Here is a 22,128-nt window from a genome sequence, read left to right as displayed (position 1 = left end):
TTTGGGCCAAAACGTCTAAAACATTTATTCTTGCAACACTTCAAAGTCTGATCATTTAATATCTTATTGAAATGCCAGCCTTCTTCATAACGAGAATTTGATACTGAGCTCACCTTTAAGGTAGCCCACACAATTTGCGTAAATTTCTTAATAGTTTAAAAGCGATGTATTATACAGGAAAATCAGTTGCATAAGTGAAATAGTGTCAAAATACACAGGTGGTGCATTTGATCAAAAGGAGCCCATAAATAAAATATGTTGTTTTAAAGTGGAGTGGCCCCCTAAAGACGGCAATCTTTTCCATGCCAAATCATTTACATATATACATTTGCGCCCTTATTTTTACAGATCTACTTTTTCATGGTGGTGCTGTCATTCTACAAGCAGTTGGCCTTTCTCAGCCAGAACCCAGGACAGGGGGGTATGATGACCCCAGGTGCCGTTTTGGTTCCCAGTGGTTATGTGGCACAGCCAGGATACCCCGACGCCCCGCCACAGTACCAGCCACAGTACCAACCATCTGCACCTGATGGCAAGATGGGCATGGTGTAAAAGGGCAACTTCGAACAGTGGCAGTGATTTACTGGTTGTTGTAGTGCTAGCTGCAAGCCTGCACAGCTAGCTGCTGTGTGGCCATGTGACTGCTTGCAGACATTTTTTCTGCAGTGCTGAAGTTGTACCTGCTGCACTTACCAAAGGCAGTTTTTGTTGCCATTGGTTATTATTTTTTCTTTGTTTTGACCTCACTCGGTGTATATCCGGTGCATCTTCATTCGCTTCTAGTCTGGTTTGGAAGCTGTTGAAGTTTGAGCGGCGGATGCAGGAAAATTCTGGGTAGCCAACGACTTTTTTTATGAATTCCAGTGAAAGCTGCAATAATGTAACTATATTTTAAAACTCTTTTCTCTCTTTTCTCAGTGTAAGAAAAAAGTGTATGGTACTCGTTCTGCCGCTTACTCGGTGAAAATAAGAATGTGCAATTTGCAAACAGGTTGAACCGAACTTGCACATTCCAGAGAATCGTAAACTGGGTCCATTCAAATTTGTTGCTGCGCTGTATAACAGAGCATATATTTCCCACTGCACAGAGTACAAGTTCAGGTTTGCCCCTGACATTGTTTTGGTTTTCCTTTTATTTTAGCCTCTTGGGTTGAGGGGATCACTTTGTTACTTGTTTTAGCCTTTTTTTTATTTGGGAAATTGTTTAGGCAGTGTTGCCTTGACTCAATTTGAATCTCCACTTTATGCTTATTATCATGCAACTATCTTTGCAACAGCTCTTGACATCTGTGACAGGACCTTCAATCTTACATTTCAAAACGTCCTGTTTGTCTTAATTTGTGCTATATTTACATGTAGATTCTACATAATTTGAATTTAAAGTGCTTATTTGGTATTACATTAGGCAATGTTGCATTGCCTGAAATTTGAATCTCCACTTTATGCTTATCATCATGTAACTATAATCTGCAACAGCTTTTGAAATTTGTGACGTGACCTTGAATCTGTCACTTCAAAACCTACTTTTTCTCATAATTTAAGAACGAGAAGAAAGGGGATTCTCATAATATGTTTTCTCATAATTTGTGCTATATTTGCTCGTAGATTGTGCATAATTTAAATTTAATGTGCTTATTTGGTATCGTATTACATTTGAGTGCAGCAGGCGACAACTTGCATGTCACACTTCTCATTGCTTGAAACATCAAGTGTACTTACGCCTACTCTGCCGCAGCACTTTTTTGCGCTTGTATTTCTGCGATTTTCTAGTCTTTCATGAGAGTTCTTGGATTTCTTCCACTTCTTTGGCATCGTTCAAGAATTTTGTAAGCTCCCAAATATAATGGGAGCTCCATTTACATAAGCGACGTGCCTTGCAATGTCCAGCTTACAGCAGTTACAGCGTACTTGTATTGCAACATATAACAGCCTATGAAATGTTACACCAAGCTTTTCCAGTGGTACTTGTTGAATTGTGAAGCCACTGTTGAGGCATCAAGCCTGTTCTCCATGTGCATTTCTTTCTTTTTTTGAGTTGTAAATGCAAGTCTGTTGCCTTGTTGTCTCTTCTTTCATGAAGGCGCTCATGACCCTGTTCTATTTTTCTTGTGCATTTTGCTCTCTGCAACCTTTGAGGTTGCCTTTTTATGCGTTTTTGTGTGGTGCAGTTGCCACAACTTATTTTTACAAAGCAGTTCTTTGTTAAGCACGAAGATTGTGCTTTGTTTGCATTTATTTGATACATTAATAAAATGGAAATCTGTTTCCCAAATCTTTTTGTCTTCATAGCGGCTAGATAATTTTTTTTCTGGTGCATTTCTAGCATTCGGAATTTGCTTTGCGTCACACAAAAAATAGTTTGAATGCTTTTTGGTGCACATCTGGAGCCAAATTTAGCTACCAGTCCCATAGCGGAGAAAAGTTGGAGAAAAGTTTTAAGCATCAGCTTTGTATCGGCAATCCGATTGTTCAGCACATGGTCAGGTCTGTCTGTAGCAGTGCAAGGGTGGAACAGCTGCATGCATATCGGAGAGAAGCGAGAGGGGAAAATTTAGCGCCTCCAGTTGCGCTTGCCACTGGTGGAGCCATAACGGTAGGCTTTCGTCAATTTGACTGGTTAATTAGATCCCGGCTCTTGCTCGTGCATTTCTATGGGACCAAACATTTGTTGTATCAATCCTTAAATTAGCTTTTGCCGGATAATTGAAACTTGACCAGTCGGCGTGCACACGCCTGTCCCCTATGGTGACCCCTTTAGTGGCAGCATGTGCCTCCGTGTAGCTTAGGGCACAATGCCAGGGTGTCTACCTACCGGGAAAACCGAGAATTCTCGGGGATATTGAGTAGTCTGGGAATACTAAAGGAAATTGTGCTCCTATCAAGGAAAACTGCCTATAATTTTATTGAAGGATAACTGAAGTCACGGTAATGCTGGCTCGAGTAACAGACAGGAATCGTAACGAATCGTCTTTGGCGCCCTGTCGTCGGCTGGAGGAGTTGCCAGTGTACAGACAACGACCGACTTTCCGGATATCCGATAATTCGGACAGCTTCTCGACACCATCACGTACCCATAGTCAATGTATCGGAACGTCTGAAATTTCGGACGCAAGAACCCTTCACCATCCGATTTTCCGGGCCTTTTGCCATGGCCGCAAGTCCAAAACGGCATTAGTCAAAGCCATTCACCACTGCTACCGTTTTGATTACCGCACCGTCTCGAACCGGCGCTCTCGCACGCAGATCCGCAGGCGGCCGTCGGCATCACTGTGGCAACGTTAGGCCTAGCTGCTTTGATGTTCGTTATTAAGCTTCTTGCCCTTGGGTACTGGGTTTTTCATTGAAAGAATTCGCTCAGCAGTGGCAGTGATTTCGCCTTTGTGGTCCTCACGATTGGCTTCGAAGCTCGGAAAGCATGGTGTGTTGCGTAATTCCAGTTCCCGAAAGTCAGTTTCGCTTCTGTACAGAAATGTTACTTGGTGAAGCATATGCAAAAGTATTGCGGTGAAGCACAACAAACGTGGGAAGGGACTATTGCCACGAGACAGTATGTATTCCCTAATTATACACACCTGCACCCGGTATCTGCATGCTGTCACAGTACGAGCACCGATATGCCTAATGCGTGTGCCGACAGGTCTTTAGAGCGTTTTCGAATGTGCCTGTGGCGGTTTGAGCCGTCAAAGGCAGTAAAAGACATGCATTCATTTTTTCCAACTGGCCGATTTTTCGGACGTTTTCGCTGCCCCTAGGGAGTTCGAAAAATCGGATGTTGACTGTGCAACTGACCAAGAAGGGGCTTCAAATGATCCATGGGGCGAACGAGCGACGGAAGGAAGACGAGAACAGAAAGGACCTACGCATTGAGGAATGAACGGGAAAGGAAGCGTGCTGCCGCCGTTTTGAAGGAGCTTGAGCTCAAAAAATGAAGTGTTGGCTGACGCCGAGATGCAGGTGTACCTCATCCAAACCAAAATAAACTCTTTAAAGCAGTTAAACACAGTGAGGCGTTGTGCACGGGCTGGGAGTAAGTCTGGATAGTTCAGGTTGACTTACAAGCTGTTGAGAGAGAATGTCAATTGTGACAAAGTTTCATACCACTGAGCTTGCTATCAGTTGATAGAAATAGCTCATATTCGAAAATATTTGCTTTTGTGTGCATCATCCTTTTTATCGTATTTGAGAATGTCCGACTGGATTTGCAATTTTTTTCGAAGACATTTTATTTGCTGTGCATTTTACTGACCCCTCCCTTCTATTCTCTTTTTGAATAGCATAACCACAGCTCCTTAGTATTCAAATTGTAATCAAAGTGGACTAAGTCTTTTTTTCTTCACATGCTTACTAGAGAGTGACAGCCCAGGTAGCACAAAAGAGATACGTAACGTTTTCGTAGCGTTTATCCAAGACGATAAAAACGGGTTAAAGAAGACACGAATGAGAGAACTTCGGCGGGAAAACGTCGAATATCTCTGCTAATGTCCGGCTTAATTGCTTTCTTGAGACGATCTAGAACAGGTCTGCAAGACGTATTCGAAAAGCTGGTCTAGAAATAGGATTGGGAAAGACACAAGTAATCCCTTTGCCAAAACTATTCGTAACCAATTTCTAAACGTTTTTAGGACGTTATCAAAAAGCTGGTCTAGAAGCGGTCTTGAAAGGTTTACGATCATCTGAAGCTAATTTTCGCGGGTGACGGGCGCGATGAGACATCGTTGTTCAAAACACGCGTTTAGTTTCGCCTCACGCGACTGGCCTATGCCGCGCAGATGTCGTCAGCCGCACCCGTTGGCACGGCCTAGGCCAATTGCGTTAGGTGAAACTGATCGGGTGTTTCGAACAACGATCTCCAATCGCGCCCCAGATGAGTAGAAGCGTCCGTGTTGACTGTAAGAGCCATGGCGCAGTGCCAAGCACTGTTTCCCGCATGGCCGGCGCATCGTCTACCAAGTCGCACGAAAATGAGCCTGTTAGGAATAATAAATCCTTAATACCGCCTTTAGTAAGCTACGATGCTTACAACCACAATGGGAATGACATCCTGCAAAGAACAAATGGCCACGTCTTGGCAGGTGGCCAGACCAAGCCCTTCATGCCAAGAGTGCATGAAATGAGAACATTGTGACAAAGCAAGAACACTTTATTAAAATGTAATGCTTATGCAAGGTTCGAACAAACTGTGTGAGAAATGCAAATAGAAATAAAAGTACATCAACAATGACAAAAGTCGCAGAAAGGATTCGTAATGAACTCGAAAGTGAACATTCACTAGCACATAAACAAAATTCCAAGTACACATACAAAAATGAACAGAAAAACCTGGAGTGTACTAAAGTGTCTAATTTATCGTGCGCGTGCTATTAGATGGACTAGAGTTATGCAGAAGTGACATCGGAGCGAATGGAAGAAGTAGACTGAAAAATGCAAGAGTATGCATTGGATGGTAACTGCCTCCAAGCAATGTTACCAATCATCTAGAAGCTTGAAAAGAGCACAAAAAGAAATACCACCGCATACCATCATAAAACAATCCTGTGACAGAAATAAAAAAAAAATGGGAACAATGCAAAATTGGAAATACTGCCTTTAGGATATATCAAAAGGTAATGGCGAGAAAAAAATAACCATACAACAAAAAAGCAATCAAGTGAAATTAGTACAGAGTACTTAAACGGGGGATTCAGTGTAACAATTAAGTGAACACTACTGTAGTACAGCGAACGATGAGACAGTAATGCTGCATCTTGCCACTCCAGAACGTGAGAAATGAATATGCAAGCCTCATATTAGAAACTTACATAAACATGGAAATAAACTGGAATGCACTGGAAGCTGCATTTGTGTAACAAAGGAAGCAATGGTCATAATAAATAGTAAGTGTTTTATCTAAAAAGCCCTTTACAAGAGGCAAAGTTGTACCTCTCTGGCAAAAACAAAGTTGCAACGAATAATTTGCAAGCCAGCAAATACAATAATTAGCACACTGACATGTCCCACTTTGCGCACATCTCCAGTCTCCTAAAGTAAAAAAAAGCACTCTGAATGAGAAAAACGTTTAACACATGTAGCCCAGAGCAAATTCTTTGCCAGTTCACTCACACTTTCACATCCAAAAACATTTGCCACAAAGTCCAGGCACAGTTCCTCTGATGTTTACCAATTCACCCCCACTATCACGTCCAAAAATATTTGGCACACAGTCCAGGCAGAGTTTCATAGATAAACAGCTCGAGAGCACCCTACTGATTATTGTGCAGTCCCGCTGCTGGAAATAGAACTGCCGCACATGCTGGTAGTGGTTTCAATCTAGACACACTTGCTGCCCTGGACAGGTATGTTCAGATATCTGCACTGGTGCTCTATTTTGTCTAAGTAGACACACTGATGCACTACGCTGGTAATTGAAATGTTTTGAATGCACAAGTATTGGCTTCACCAGAAAGACTTGCCCACATACCACCACTGGCATACATATGCACTTGCTCTTCTCTCAGTAGCATTGAACTTAAAGTGTTCCCTGTGTGGGAGCCATGTGTAAAACCGGTGTCACACGACCACTCTCGATCGCGATCAAGCCCGATCCGGATCGAAATTATCGATGCGACTGGCTCACTCTCGTAGCTTGCGCAGAGGAGCCATCACGACCGAGAAATTCGATTTGTAACGGACTGGATAGCGGCTAAAAGAGCCCCGGTACCAAATAATGCACAGACGTACGCTAGGAAAATGTGTTGCACAAGGACAAAGAACTGCGACATGCCCTGTTGTGCGAAGCGCGAACAGAACAAATGTATATATATATTAAAAAAAACTGCGAGAGCGCTTCGCGAACTCCATGCGCACACATGGCACCCGCACGAACTCGGCAGGCCGCCGTAAAGCGCGAAGGGCGCACAGCGTACATTCCGACACATTTCCCAAACTGCGAACAATCGTACTACCTAAAGCATACAAGTTATTTTATACCAAGGGCATACTCGACTCACGTATGCAGTATGCACAAGCGAGTTATGCAGCGTACATGCTGTATCCATTCGCCAAATAGTAAAATTGATAACAAGCACAAAGCTACAAGGGACTCAATACATCACTACCATTTGAGGCGTCAAATAAAATCGAATTTGGCCGTTTCATATATTGGACACAATATATGGACACATGTGATACACGGTAATACCATGAAATACCCATCACGTGGGTAAAGGGGGCGAAAACACAATCGAGAACCTGAAGCGCAAACGATAAAAGCACGGTATGGTGCACGCAAAATTCTGTCAGTGCGCTGTAGCGCGAGGGAAGAAAATAGGGTGAGCACTTGACCTCACCTTTTGGGATACCGCACTAGTAGTGAATCATTAAAAAAAAGCCTGTTTGAACCAGTTCCCTTGTCTGCAACACTCTTGCTAAACGGGAGACTAAAATACCACGATGATGGCTCTATTGCGGAGATCGGCAAGGTGCGCACAGACAAAAATTTTGCCGCCTTTCTTCGCATTCTGCAAAATGCTTTCTTGTTAGGATCACGCATAGCGGCCGACCCCGACGCTAGGGACACACAGGCACGATTTCGTCCCTCTAACTTTCGTCCTTATACTGCCCTTAACGCCTTAATTACAGCGTCAGTGAAAAGGCGCCTCACATAACATGACAGTGAACTTGAAGAGCTGATTAGTGCCCTCCACTCCGCGCCCTCCAATTGAAAACACCACTAATTTCCAAATTAATCTACACAAACAGATCGCACAACCCAAACTAATCACAGAACGTCGTTTTCTTGACGGCAAAACCCTGCAACACTTACATGACAAAGGACAGCGGCAGCACATTCAGAACAGCCGCTATCATACCACAGCGCAATGCAAGTGCGATAATGTTATTATGCCCGGCTACAACAGATCGCACAACCCAAACTAATCACAGAATGTCGTTTTCTTGACAGCAAAGCACTGCAACACTTACATGACAAAGGGCAGCGGCAGCACATTCAGAACAGTCGCAAACAGACCATAGTGCCATGCGAGTGCGATAACGTAACTATGCCCGGCTGCACGAATAACGTGGCCGCCTTGATCAAATAACAATTGAAAACACTACTGATTTCCAAATTAAAACCACACAAACATATCGCACAACCCAAACTGATCACAGAATATCGTTTTCTTGACAGCAAAACACTGCAACACTTACACAGCAAAGGGCAGCGGCAGCACGTTCAGAAAAGCCGCAAACACACCACAGCGCAATGCGAGTGCGGTGCGGTGACGACGCCATGACGACGCGACTATGCCCCGGCTCGCCCGGCTGCCCGGCATCACGAATCACGTGGCCACCTTGGTCACATGATTTGACGACGGTATCGCCACCTTGCGCAAGGTTGGATCGCGTTGATGGGTTGTTGAATATTGTAGAAGCCGCTAAAGAGGCTGACGCGCCGTGGCGTGGCGTTTTGAGTCGTTTGCAAAACGTATTCACCCCTCGTTTTTAAGCTGTCTGGCTTCCAACGTTATCAAAACGTATTCACCCCTCGTTTTTAAGCTATCTTGTTTGGAACGTCTTTGATGCGTCGATTTTGGTCAAAAATCCTTTTCAGACGTTGAATCCCTTAATACGACGTTTTCAAGACTTTGTGTGCTACCTGGGAGCATAGGATGACATGGTTTCAGCCCGTCTTCACATGAAACATAGTCCTGCATCACCCTGGAAATTTTGCAGACGCACTCGGGGAAAACCTGGAAAACTCGGGGAATTTGGAAATATCAACTTGGTAGACACCCTGAATGAATGCGTTTGACATGTACTATGTCCCGAAAAAAAGCAGAAAGCTCCCATTTTAGGCATGCCCTAGGAAGCTTTTCAAGCAATAGACATAGCTCACGTCTGATCAGGATGTCTACCTGATTTTAAAGCGCGCCTGTGTTTTTTGGGGAAAATAGGCCGGAAATTGCCTGCACGGTGCAATCTGACACAAAACCGCCTTCGCGGCGTTCGTATGCTTTACCGCATAGCAGGAATGTTGACAGAACACGGCACAACTGTGTGGTGAAGCTGACTTTATTAAACTGGCCGCCAATGTTCAATACATATTAGATCCTTGCCCAGTTTCTTGCTGAAACATCGGATGTTCGTTACATTTTTTACTTTGTTTGAGAGTATTAATGTAACTTCTACATTTGTTTTCTCATTTGGACGCGTAGTAAGTGGGCAAGCATTTGATTTAAAGGTGTATTAGAATGGAACACGTACTGCCAAATGAATCTGCGATGTGTTTTGGCATTTTTTTCTGAATCTTCTTTATTTCAGCCTGCCGGATAACTCAATCAATTTCGTCGGTCCTGTTCAGGTCAAATTAATGGATGTCGACTGTATAACATAAGGAAGAGTGCACACCTGACAGGGCAGTGCATCAGTTGGTGCGCGTCACTTCGTATCGTGCCAAACTCGTGTGCACAGTTGCCGGGGATCTACCGCACTAACTCAATTCCTCTTGCTTTGACATACAAGTCACTGTGTATCATGCGACTATCTTCCTGTATGTGTTACCCACTTTGTTTTGTCCTTTAGATGGTTTATATAAAATGCTGCATAAGTGGCCTGTGGAACTTACTAAGCAGCTTCTTGACGAAGGACTGCACATATTGAATTAAAGGTGCTGTGTGCCACACCGTGCACTTAATATATATATATATATATATATATATATATATATATATATATATATATATATATATATATATATATATATATATATATATATATACTGCTACCCAAGACGCTTCTGCTCTGCCAAGATTGAGAAGTTGCATGCCGAAGTCGCAACGCGCCGGAATTCCAGGTTATTTTGAAGAAGCCAGCGCTGTCTAACAATCATTATCGGTGGTTTCTACGGGAATTTTTGTCATTTCTTTTACTCATGCAGGCTTAAAAGGTTGATTCCAGTACAAATCCATAATCAAAAATTGTATTTGCATGATTATAACTTGAATTTTTTTTGTGGTTCCTATATAGTTACTACAGCCATTCGCACTTTGTGTGAGCGTCCTGCAAGGGCTGATTAAGATTGTGTTCCTCTCATGATTGTGAAGGTGCCTTATATATGGAGTCCATTCTACAATATTCACCACTGTCGAACCATTTATTGTACAGTGGACCGTCATTTACCAGTCAGAACAAAGAGAAGTCCAAGTGACATCTAATTCAACCTGTTATTAAAGCTGTCCTTAACAAATGCCTACACTCAGCAAAGATGCAAATTGCACATGTCAGCTACGTTTGTGCAGTGTTTTCTTTTTTGAGGCTTCATCTACAATGTAGCCCCAGATAAAATCAAAGCCTTATGTACGCACTATAATACACACTTTACTGCAAGAACCAGTCAAAAGGTGGATTCTGTGGAGGTGAGCTGTTTACAGTACAGAACCCCAACCTTCGAGGATGACATGAACATGCAAGACATGCTATGCACCCTTGTGCTATGCTAAAAAACTGGGTCTGTTCTGCTGGCCTCCGTCAAAAGTGACTGTTACACCCTTTGTGCATGGTGGGCACTCCACTCTCCTACCTCTCCGACTGAAAGTGAAAAAAAAAATATCTGTTGTGAGAACGGCATTTTCTTACCAGATGTTTACCATTTTCTAAATAAAGTTCAGTTTTACTCGCAAAATAAACTGTGCATGAAAGAGTTACAGATGTCATCACAGAAAAGTGCAATGTCTAGGTGCAACTAAGTATAAAATGTTGACAAAATGTCCAGTGTCCTTGTGCATTAATGCACCAGAGTATTTGGGACATTGCCTGCTGACATCATTTATGAGGACCACTTGTTTATGGAGATCCTGGGCAGTGTTGTAATTGCTAAATCGGCTTGCAAATGCATTGTAGAGGGCCTCCTCTATGCTTCCGTGGTATCATCCCTGCGTGAATTCAGATCATCGCTGGCACTGCCATAGTTTGTACCACCAGCTTTTGCCGGAGCGAGGGGTCAGCCAGGGCTTCTCTCTGTGCTGAGTAGCAGAATGAAGCTTTACCTTTGGAACTCCTTTATATATACATACGTGGGAATGGGGAAACCATTTTGCTCGGCATCCACTGCACTGAATTTGGAGAGGTTTGTTGCACTTGAAAAAGTCTTGTAATTTTAGGAAGCAAATTTTTAAGCTGTTTTTTACAAGATTGATGTAATATATATATATATATATATATATATATATATATATATATATATATATATATATATATATATATATACTCTGCTCTCAAATGTACCCCTTAATTTGAGTACAGCTTTCATGAAACCCTCATAAGCGTTGTAACAATTTCTGTAAACTTGTATATTGAATTGGTCCACTTTAGATGCTCCAACAGATGCAGTGTACAGAACTGCCATATCTGTCTTTGGTGTAGTTACAAATTTGAAAACATTGTGCTTCGTTTTTTAATGTACTATTATTGGGGGTGTCAAAGCAGAAATGTGTGTGCGTATGTGTGTGTGTGGTGCAACTGACAGTTGCACTTCGCTCCTAGGAGAGGACGTGTGTCCTGTGAGCTCTTAAACAACTTTGCAACGGGACCTGAAAGAGGTGCTATGTAAATTGCCAGTGAATTTTTTAAAGCTTACCTATTTTGCCAATTCTTGTAAAAAGTATGTGGTCCTAAATAAAAATTCTGTTTCCTACAGTTTCTAGAATTGAACTGTCTCTCTCCGATGCAACAAATTCAAGTCGGTCCAACGATTGTCTCAAGCATTTCTGCGCTTTACATTCATTTGAGTAGGCAAATCGAAGTTGGCGCTGAGCTAATTCCACTTGCAAGTGGCGTTCAATGAAGATTTCCCCTGATGCACTTCCGGTGGGCTGAGGAGCACGAAAGTTGGGGCATATTTATTTATTTATTTATTTATTTATTTGCTATGTAGCTGCACCAATGAGAGCCTCACACTTCTGTCATTGTTTTACGCAGCTGCAGATACCAACCTTGTTGATTGGCCTTGGAGCCATGACTTGATTTTGGCGATGAACGTGTCATCATCAGAAAACTACCTGCTTTAAAATAACTTCATAGATGGAAAGAAGTGGAAATTTTAAGGCACAAAGTTGGGCTATAAGCATGGGGTACGGCGAAGAATTTAATATTTACAGAAGCTTGCTTCCTTTTGTGCAACATGCAGGTTGTGAGCAGGAACATTGTCTTGAAATAGAAGCAGGTTGCCTTTGACAGCATGCCAGTGCACCTGCTGATTTTGTTGGGATCTCCTAATTTTGTCAGCAAGTTATCGAAATAGGTCTCCATTACGTTGGCACCTTGCAACAGGAAATCTGTCATCGCCACTCATTGCTGATCCCAAAAACGGTCGCATCGCATTGCTAGCTGTAGTTTGCATGTGTGTCTTTTAGGGTGGTGAGTTGTAGTGCTATCGTTGTATAGACTCAGATTTAGTCTCTGGGTCATAATGTTGAGCCCATGTTTCATCCAGTGCAATTAATTTTTCGTAAACTCCATCTTGTTTTCACAGAATACTTGAGTTGACGGACCTGACGGACAAAAAAGATGGCGGCACAGCATGGTCTCGTAGGGGGTGTATCTGAGCTGGCTAACCTCCGGAAAGTGAACCAGAAAGATAGCGGCGCGAGCGCCGAATAGGGAAGAACGAACGATAATGCAGCCGAGAAGAAAGGACACACAATTTCACCACGCGCCGCACCTGCGGAGTGGGCGGGTGTGCACCCTCGCTGGCCGCCGTTGCTTCCCCCCTGCGTCTGTTGTCGTCTTCCCTCAGTACAACGGCGCGGTAGTTGTGGCGGGAAAACACGGGGATGTGCGCCACGGTAGCCGCCGCGCTGTGTAAGAACCGGATTGTGTATTGCAGAGATTGACCACAAAAACAGTTACAACTCCCAACAAAAGTGGGAAAAGTGGGAAGACACATTGTGTGCACGGCCGAACAAGCCGAATTCGAGGAGAGGCGTCGACAGCAGAGACGCGACTACAACCAACAACGTACCCGTGCGAAAGCGGATAATGCGGCCAGTGAATTTACCTCCAAATAACGTCAGCGAAAGCAGATGCGAGAGTCTAATCGTCGGCGTCGAGCGCTATTAGCTACCGATAAAGATCGCGCACTGGAGGCCGTTCGTAAGCGTCAGGTTAGGTCGTTCGAGTCTGCGTCCAAGCGGCAGAATGGTGAGTTGCCACCTCCTTCGAGTTTCATCGGGGCGAATTCCAAATTCAACAGAATGTTTCTGGAGCTGGAGTTTGGCCATAGTTGCTCGGTCTGCGATCGACAGCTTCGCTGGCTAATCCGCCACCATATGAATAGTTCGGCCCAAAATCTTTTAAGGCATGTGGTCAAAGGTTCATTGCTACAGCTAGGTCACTCGGCCGAATATTTGTGATAACATGATTAGGCAAGCGAGGAAACCACCCCACCGAACACACATTGGTCCATTAGCCATCTACAATATGTCTTGGCTCAAGATCAAGATCAATATGTCTTGGCTCAAGATCACCAAGACAAGTCTTGAAAATCATAAACGTTTATAAGACATCTTCAACGTCTTGACAAGATACTTAAGACATCTTGAAGACGTCTTACTAAAACTTTGTAGAATGCCTTAAAACGTCTTGTAGCCGTCGTGAAGACCGTGTAATGCACCGCCAAATAAGGGATATAAGTCGTTTTGCAGTACATCTTGTAGCCGTTTTAAAAACAAGTATGACGTTTTGCGAGACGTTTTGTAGCCGTTTTAGAAACATTTATGAGATGTCTTGCGATACGTCATATAGCCGTTTTAAAAACGGCTGTAAGAAATTTTTCGAGACATTGTGTGGCCGTTTAAAAATGCTTTCCTGAATAAACAGATTTTTTATTAGCAAGGTACGACACCTAGTGAATATTTGTGTCATGTAGCCCTACAATTTAGTAAAGCAATTTGTTGAGTAACAGGTCATTTAGGGCCCAAGGTGAGGTACGTACAAACCACCCAAAGCTCTTTAAAAAGTGGCGGCACTCCTAGGCAGGAACACTCATTGCAAGCGTCAGCATCTTAAAACTGTATCGAAATGCACTTGTTCAATGGGCCAGGGATTAGTTGCAAAAATGACAGCAAGATGTCCAAGCCTGCCGATTTACAGCGGGAACACTACTGTCAGAAGAAGCACTAGCACAAAGATAACATTTAAGTAGTCTCTAGACGCTAAAATTTAGTCATAACATTGCAATCCAGAGTGTCTCTTTCCATATCAACTGTCCAACTAAATGTTACTGAGCCTCAGTGATCTGGCTAGAAACGGCATACACTACACATATGCGATAGTCTGGGAAGACCCAAGATCATTTTCCTTACCTAGTTAACATTGTTCGAGATTTGCGGATGGAATATCAAGGATTCCAGAAAAACTACCACGGAAGCTTTTCTTACATGGATGTCTGGCACACATGAATTTAGGAACACCATACACCCTTCCACAGTATCATTCCACAGTATAAAGGAATGTCTCCTGATACTTGCTAGATGGACAAATGGGAATGTTCCTAATTCTCACAACGTTGAGAAAAATGGCTGTACCCGCAGCACCAATGCCTATGGCCCATTCTTACAACCCACCATAGCACCACTGAAATATTGGCAAGGCCACAAAAGTGATAACACATGTTAAAGCCACGCTTAACATAAAGCATGATTAATCACGAAAGTGAAGCGCTAAAGTGGCCAATGGTTTCAAAGAACTTTTAATAAATCAAATCAACACCACTACATAAGCAAAATGTTTCTAATGCACCTTCTAGAGATTTGCTTTCTGACTTTTATCACACATTGATCACTTTATGATTCAGGGAGGGGGCTTAGACAGTTTGGCAGCCTGATGCACCCGCAAACAGTGTAGCTTGTTCCTAATGTTGCTTGACCTCAGATTTGGCGCCTGTAATTAGAAGGTAAGACAAGATATTGTTACGGGGATGTTGGGAGTATAGAAGATTGTATTTACAATAAATATATACAAAATGAGTCAGAGTAAAGATGTCTGACCACCAACAACACGCAGCAGCCAGCGTCCCGCGATCTTCTTCTTCCTTTCTTCTTTCATCCTTCCGTAACAGGACCCCCGGGTGGTGAAGCGCCATCTCGGCGCATGCCACATGGTATGCGAAGAATTGAGAGCGAAGTGTGGCTTCAGCCGCGAAACATGCACGACGTCAACAGGCATCTGATTTGCGGATGCATCAAACTGTAGCGGCGAAATCTCGTAATTTACGTCGTTAACTTGACGTAGGACTTCATATAAGGCCCTGTGTAGCTTTTGGGAGAGAAGCTTCTGGGAGAGGCCAACCCGACGACATGGTGATTAAAGGAGCACCCAAGCACCAGGCGCGAACTTAACATAGCGATGGCACCGATCATAACGCTCATTTTTGCATATCCTGCGAGGCTAATAAACGAGATCGGGTGATTTGACGTGCCATGTGAGCGCGATAGGTGACTTCACGAGCGTGCTCAGTTGCAATACGTGGCACAGAAGGGAGGATGGTGTCAAACGGCAATGTGGGGTCGCGACCATACAAGAGATAAAAGGGTGAATGTCCTGCGGTGTCATGTCGGGACGAGTTATGCGCGAACGTCACGTAGGCCAGCGTGGCGTCCCAGTCGCGGTGATCGTTGGAGACGTACATCGACAGCACCTCTGTGATTGTTTGGTTGAGACGTTCCGTAAGACCATTCGTTTGTGGGTGGTAGGCGGTGGACAGCTTGTGCTTAGTGGCACAAGAGCGGAGGGGGTCGTCGACAACTCGGGATAAGAACGAGCGGCCGCGGTCTGCAAGTAACTGCCGAGGTGCACCGCGGTGGAGAATGACGTCGTGGAGGAGAAAATCGGTGACGTCGGTTGCGCAACTAGTCGGCAACGCTTTTGCTATCGCGTAGCGTGTCGCGTAATCAGTAGCGACGGCGATCCACTTATTACCTCTAGTTGTCGTCGGAAACGGGCCAAGCAGGTCAAGGCCTACGCGAAAGAACGGTTCAGAGGGAACTTCAATTGGATGGAGTCGTCCGACAAGTGGCAGGGGAGGTTTGTTCCGGCGCTGACACAATTCGCAAGTTGACATAACGGCGTACAGAGCGATAGAGACCCGGCCAGAAGAACCGGCGTCGTACGCGGTCGTATGTACGCAAAAGGCCAAGGTGTCCCGCCGTCGGTGCGTCGTGAAGTTGTTCGAGAGCGACGGATCACAGATGACAATTAAGGAAGGACAAGGAGCAACTTAGGGCCGTCAGGGTTGATATTGCGCCGGTAGAGGATGCCATCGCGCAGCACGAACATGCGGCACGTGGCGTCAGTGCTGCCAGATTGCACTCCGGCGATGATGGACTGTAAGCATTCGTCGCGTTGTTCAGAGCGCATGTCGGTCATATCAGTAAAAGCCATCACGCAGGTCACCGGATCATGCGCAGCAAGATCAGGGGGATCCACGGGGTGACGAGAGAGTCAGTCAGCGTCCTTGTGGAGGCGTCCAGCCTTGTAAATGACAATAAATGAAAATTCCTGGAGTCGCAAAGCCCTGACCAAGCCGTCCAGTCGGGTCCCGAAGGGAAGACGGCCAGCAGAGTGCGTGGTGGTCTGTAACGACCGAAAACGTGCAACCGTACAAATATGGCCGGAACTTGACGACAGCCCAAACTAAAGCCAAGCACTTCCGCTCAGTGATGGAGTAATTTCTCTCGGCAGGTGACAGCAGGTGGTTGACGTAAGCTGTCACGCACTCGGTACCATTCTGTTAATTGTTGGACAAGAACATGCAGCGCCGATGCCATGGCCGCTTGCGTCAGTGTGGACTTCGGTCGGTGCAGATAGATCAAAGTGGGCAACTATATGGGAGGGGTCGTCAGAAACCCGGTGACAGCGGCGAACGCGTGAGCCTGCTCCGGGCCCCATGAGAATGGCGAGTTCTTCTTTAGAAGATCTGTCAAAGGCCGAACAACATCGGCGAAGTTTTTGACGAAACGGCGAAAGTAAGAACACAGCTAGGCCGACGAAGCAGCGCACGTCAGAAGCAGAACGTGGCACAGGGAAACTGCGTACGGCGCGAAGTTTTCTGGATCTGTTTGGACACAGGATGCGTCAACGAGGTGTCCCAACACGGTAATCTGACGGCGCCCGAGCTGACACTTCATCGAATTCGGTTGAAGGCCGGCTTTTCGGAAGACCGCAATAATAGCAGCGAGTCAGGTAAGTTGGCTGCCGAACGTGGGAGAAAAAACAATAACGTCGTCAAGGTAACAAAGACAGGTGGTCCATTAATTGTAGCCTCGCCGAAGAGAGTCCACCATACGTGCAAATGTCGCAGCAGCATTGCATAGGCCAAAGGGCATGACTTTGAACTCCTGTAAGCCATCCGGCGCGCTAAAGGCCGTCTTATCGCGGTTCATTTCATCAACTGAAATCTGCCAGTAGCCGGATCGAAGATCGATGGACGAGAAGTATTTAGCTCCGTGCAAGCAGTCCAAGGCGTCATCGATGCGTGGTAGTGGGGACGTCTTCTCGCGGGATCTTGTTTTGGTGGCGATAATCGACGCAAAAACGCCAGGTACCATCGTTCTTTTTCGCAAGGACGACAGGGAAGCCGAAGGGCTGGCTGATGGCTCGGTAACCCCTTTGCGGAGCATTTTGTCCACTTTTGATTGGATGACTCGAAGTTCAGCATGCGATACACGATAGCGACGCCGACGAATATGATTCGTGTTTCCAGTGTTTATACGGTGGTGAACAACAGCTAGATGTTTGGCCTAATGGCCTGTCGCCGAAATCAGAGGTGTAACTGTACGATTCAAGCAGGAAACTTATGTCTGTGGCCTGTGCATAGGTGAGGTCAGGTGCAATCATTTTCGCGAAATCATCCGTTAAGGAACCAGAGCTGCGAGCTGCAATTGGCGCTAATAAACCGCTCTCGGTATTCAGACTCTCACTGTCAAATTCGGAACCACTAGAAACGCTAGAACCACTAGAAACGACCGACGCCGGCGTCGGTCGTCTGCTGTTCGGTACTCCGTGGCTATGGTGACCATACCATGGCCAAACCATGGCGGTACCAAGAATAACCTCCTTGCGGGTAGGGCCTCTCCTCCGTTTCCTTCCTCAATAATGCTGTATTGGCGGCGAGGAGTTACGGAGTCGCCATCTATCGGAAGCGCCTCGCTGGCGTAGTATGAGGGATCACGCGGCGCGCTCCTCATAGGTTTTGCTGTCAGAGCTCACTGAAAACACCACGCGCGAGCTCTCCCGGACATTTCTGTAAGTACTTTCGAAACGAGAGAAGTTTTTTTTACTCTCTAAATCATAATCTTGGGCAAACTGAACGCACACAATCGCTTACAGACGCTATCTCTTTACCGAATACGTACAGTGAACGCCACTGCGCGCGGTCGCCGCGATGGAGTCTCCCGAACCGGCTTCTTGCGTGAAAGGTAGGTAAACGCTGAGAGCAAACTATGTGAAATATGTTCTTATAGTATTTGTATAACTAAATGGAGCATAATAGAAGGAAGCCTCAATGAAGCGATCGCGCAGATTCGCAGCGTCCGACTGCGCGTCTGCATGCTTGTCCGCGCACTGTTTCGCTTTCCCCGCGCGCGCATTTTCGCACCTTGCCATGAGCTTCAGGCCGCAGAATATGAGCATTTTATAGTATACAAGCAACCATTGTTGCGTGGGCGCTATCAGAGGTGTTCAAAAATAATTTCATTGTAGAAACTTCGACGCCTACTGGGACTGTGATGTGCCGTCGCCACGATTCAATCTTTTTTTTTCTTCTAAATTCTTTGACCTTTCAATATTATTTCTCGAGTTGCGTCGCACTGTATGTTTATCGGTGTTCTCAGCGTGCAATTTCCCGCTGCTCCTTTTTTGTAATCCAGTGCATTAATTCATAACACAAATATGACCATATGCCATGCTTTTTCTAAATGTGCTTCTTACCGCTGCCTTTCCACTCCACTGAACTTGCCTGTATCTATAGCATCGACAAGTTCATAGACCAAACCGTCATGACATTAGTCGGGCAGCGGACTTGGGCGAGCGTCTCAGTGCGCGTTTTGCGAACATCGCAGACATGGTGCCGTAGCAGAAATCTTCCTAGTGTCTGTGCTTGCTGCATACCCGAGTTGTAGCTGATGACTGTTTGCCGGTTTTATGTTTCGCGAGCCAAGCTTCACGCAGCTTCTTGTCCTGCGGCTACGTGTGAATAAGACTGACACCGGCCTCCGTTACGTGCATCCGGCCCTGCGGCACCGAGCAGTAGCCTACCATGTTGCGCGCCTTCAAAGGCAGCCACTACCTATTGTAGTGCTTTCAAGCGTTGTAAAGGAGACACTCGAAGTGGGAAAACTTCGCCACTAAATGAGGACCGCAGCGTACGAGGGAATTTAAACTAGTTTTCAGCTCGCTTCGGCGCTCCCGAAGCAGCCGACGCGGCCGCTATGTCCACGTGATCCCTCCTAGCACGTCACGCCGACGGTGGCGCCAGTTTTTCCAGTGGTGGAGCTCGAGGCCAATATGCTACCAAAAGTCGGTACCCCTCGCAAACGCCATTACGCTTTCAATACACATTTAACTTTCGAAGCATCTGGAAATTATTCAGACGTAGCCTATCATTTTTAAATTTAGATAGTATATGAATAATATTCAAAACATTATCTACTATAATCAGGTAAAAATTTTTCTGGTATCAGTGCAACCACCGTTAGACTCCAGGTGGTGCTAGCGTCGGCTGCGATACTCGGTCCCATTGGTCCTGACAACGCCTCCTATAATGTACTACATAGAGTTAGTAGAACAACTCTAGAGGAAAAGCTGGGCCGGAAAAGTGGGAACCTCTAGGGCGCCGCCCTGTTGCTACTGGTCAATGTGGCCAGCGCAATTACTATTGAAAGAGCTGAAAGCAAGCTTATGCTTTCTCATCTAAAAACGCATACCTGATGGCTTTATGAAGGTGGTACGTTAATATTAAGCTTATAGAAAGCGATCGCTAAGTCCGAGACTTATGTAAATCACGATGTACGCATTCTTGCAATAAAGGATGACGCGAATTTCGGTTTCGAATCTGTTTTTTTGGATGCGTAGTAGTTTCGTAGGTTTGACATGCGATCGCGCGTCGACATCGGACGCTATGGCACACACACTCGTGCCTTGTGTGCCACCGAAGCCCCGAAGTGCTCTGGCATATACCTTCACATGTAAGTAAACAAATGTATCTCCTTGTTGAGAATATCACGCGAATAGGCAGCTCTTGTGGTGCATCACCATCGTTTGAGAAGCGTCACAGTAGAGCATTTTTCTGCATGCGGAGCGGTGTTTTTATTTGCAGGTTTCCCTTCAGTAGGAAATTGCTGCACAGGCGGACCAGCGCACCGGAATTGTACTGGCGAAGCCGCAAGCAACTCAAAAAATCTGTTTAATTGTTGCACTTTGAACAATCATGCTTCTACAAAGGTCACAGCAGACAAACAGCCTGATGCCGAGTATTTCTGTGCCACGAAGTAATCAAGAGGCGAATGCCTAATGCGGACGAAATCGAGTGCATCGAGACTTAGAACGGCAGAAAGCTCAGCTACTTGGTAAGGATTCATTATGCAAAACAGAGGACAGGACACAAGAGTAGAGATGTGGGCGGCGCTCGTGTTGTTTGCTTGTAAATACTCTACTCTTGTGTCCTGTCTGCACGCCTCACCTCCGTTTTGCATAACGAGTGCATCAACCCACATATTAATAGCGTAGGCGTTTTATTAACTGTGTAATATTTTCAACACTTCCTTGCATGCCATTTCATGTGGAATATCTTTTCTGGTCACAAATTTGTGCAGCGAATCTATTTGCATGATTGACTCCGGGCCTGCGGGAACGTTCACTTGCACTTGATGCTGAGTCTTTTACATGTATCCATAAACTGAAGATATGCACTTCAGATCCTTGCGAGCATTTTCAAAATTCAATTATTTTAGACAACAGGCACATATGCAATACTGACATAATCTCAAATACCACTAAGCAGCTGGGACACATTTTTGTTGACCATACTCGCAGGTAAAATAAATAGATTATGTGGACAGCTCCAGCTCATTTTCCTTAAATCAGTGTGTACAAGGGGTATGGAAAAATAATTTTTTTCTCGCGCACCGATTATTTTGCTGTATAAGCAAGAGAACCCACCACGTTAGTGTAACGTATCTTGCACATCACACTAATGTGTGCTTTAATTTACCAAGTGAAATGAGTTACTTTTATGGCTCATTCAGTCATATCACACTGCAAGCTGCATTCATCAATCTTCAATTGGATTTTGCAAATGTTTAATGAAACATGTTTCCCTTTTATGCAGATATGCAATGGCAAGCCCTTCCGTGTGTTCCAAAGGTAAAATTTAAGCTCTAAATTAAAAAAAGACATTTTTAGTCAGAAACAAGCATAAATGGTGAATGTAGAGTATCGAAGCCCAAGGTACAGAAATTATGAGAAGTGTCGAATGATTTTAAGGAAAGAGTCGTATTTGAAAATGCAAGACTCCTTAGTGGAGGTCAAGCAAGTCAATATAGGTAGAATACTCTGCAAAATTATGCGAGTGAGGGGATGTCAAACAATGGGTCAGGAAATGCGTTGTTTTTCTGCAAAACAAAAGCTGATTGCCATTACATAAGTCATTTTAGCATTATGAGACTGGTGCTTGATAAATTCAGAAATAAACCAAAGAACAAGACAAGCAAAAATAAAAAAAACAATTTAATGATGCTGTCTCCACACTGGGATAAATAAAAACAAACACATCACATCTAATGTGGACATATCAGATGCCTTGTGAAACACTAAAGGAAAAATTCAGTTTCGAGCTATGGAACTTGCCGCATAGATGTGGGGGGCCTTGCATTAATAGTGATAGTTACCACTGCATTTAGAAATTGAAAGCATTCGTGCAGACAAGGATGATTCTTTATATTTTTGGCTACCACTTCAAATGCCTCCACCAAGTGTTACAATGCTGCACGCAGCCATACTGAGGATCTCGCAGCAACACCTGCAGGTAAAAAGCAAAAGCAGTCAAAGTCCTGGTGTGTACTGGACACTATGTTTGAAAATTTTTGGGCAAGAAGA

General features: G+C 44.7%; 1 protein-coding gene across 1 annotated transcript in view; it reads left to right on the top strand.

Annotated features, from left to right (window-relative positions):
* The window catches only part of LOC142579224 (uncharacterized), a 39,738-nt gene extending 37,473 nt beyond the window's left edge, over nucleotides 1-2,265 (top strand). The window contains exon 6 of the mRNA XM_075689217.1: nucleotides 349-2,265. Coding sequence (XP_075545332.1) covers nucleotides 349-552 — 204 coding nt within the window. The 3' untranslated portion in view covers nucleotides 553-2,265. The remainder of the gene's footprint in view (nucleotides 1-348) is intronic.
* The last annotated feature ends 19,863 nt before the right edge of the window (nucleotides 2,266-22,128 follow it).

Source organism: Dermacentor variabilis, chromosome 4, assembly GCF_050947875.1.
Source record: "Dermacentor variabilis isolate Ectoservices chromosome 4, ASM5094787v1, whole genome shotgun sequence".
Classification (NCBI taxonomy): Eukaryota; Metazoa; Arthropoda; class Arachnida; order Ixodida; family Ixodidae; genus Dermacentor; species Dermacentor variabilis.
This window is presented reverse-complemented; position numbering and strand designations above follow the sequence as displayed.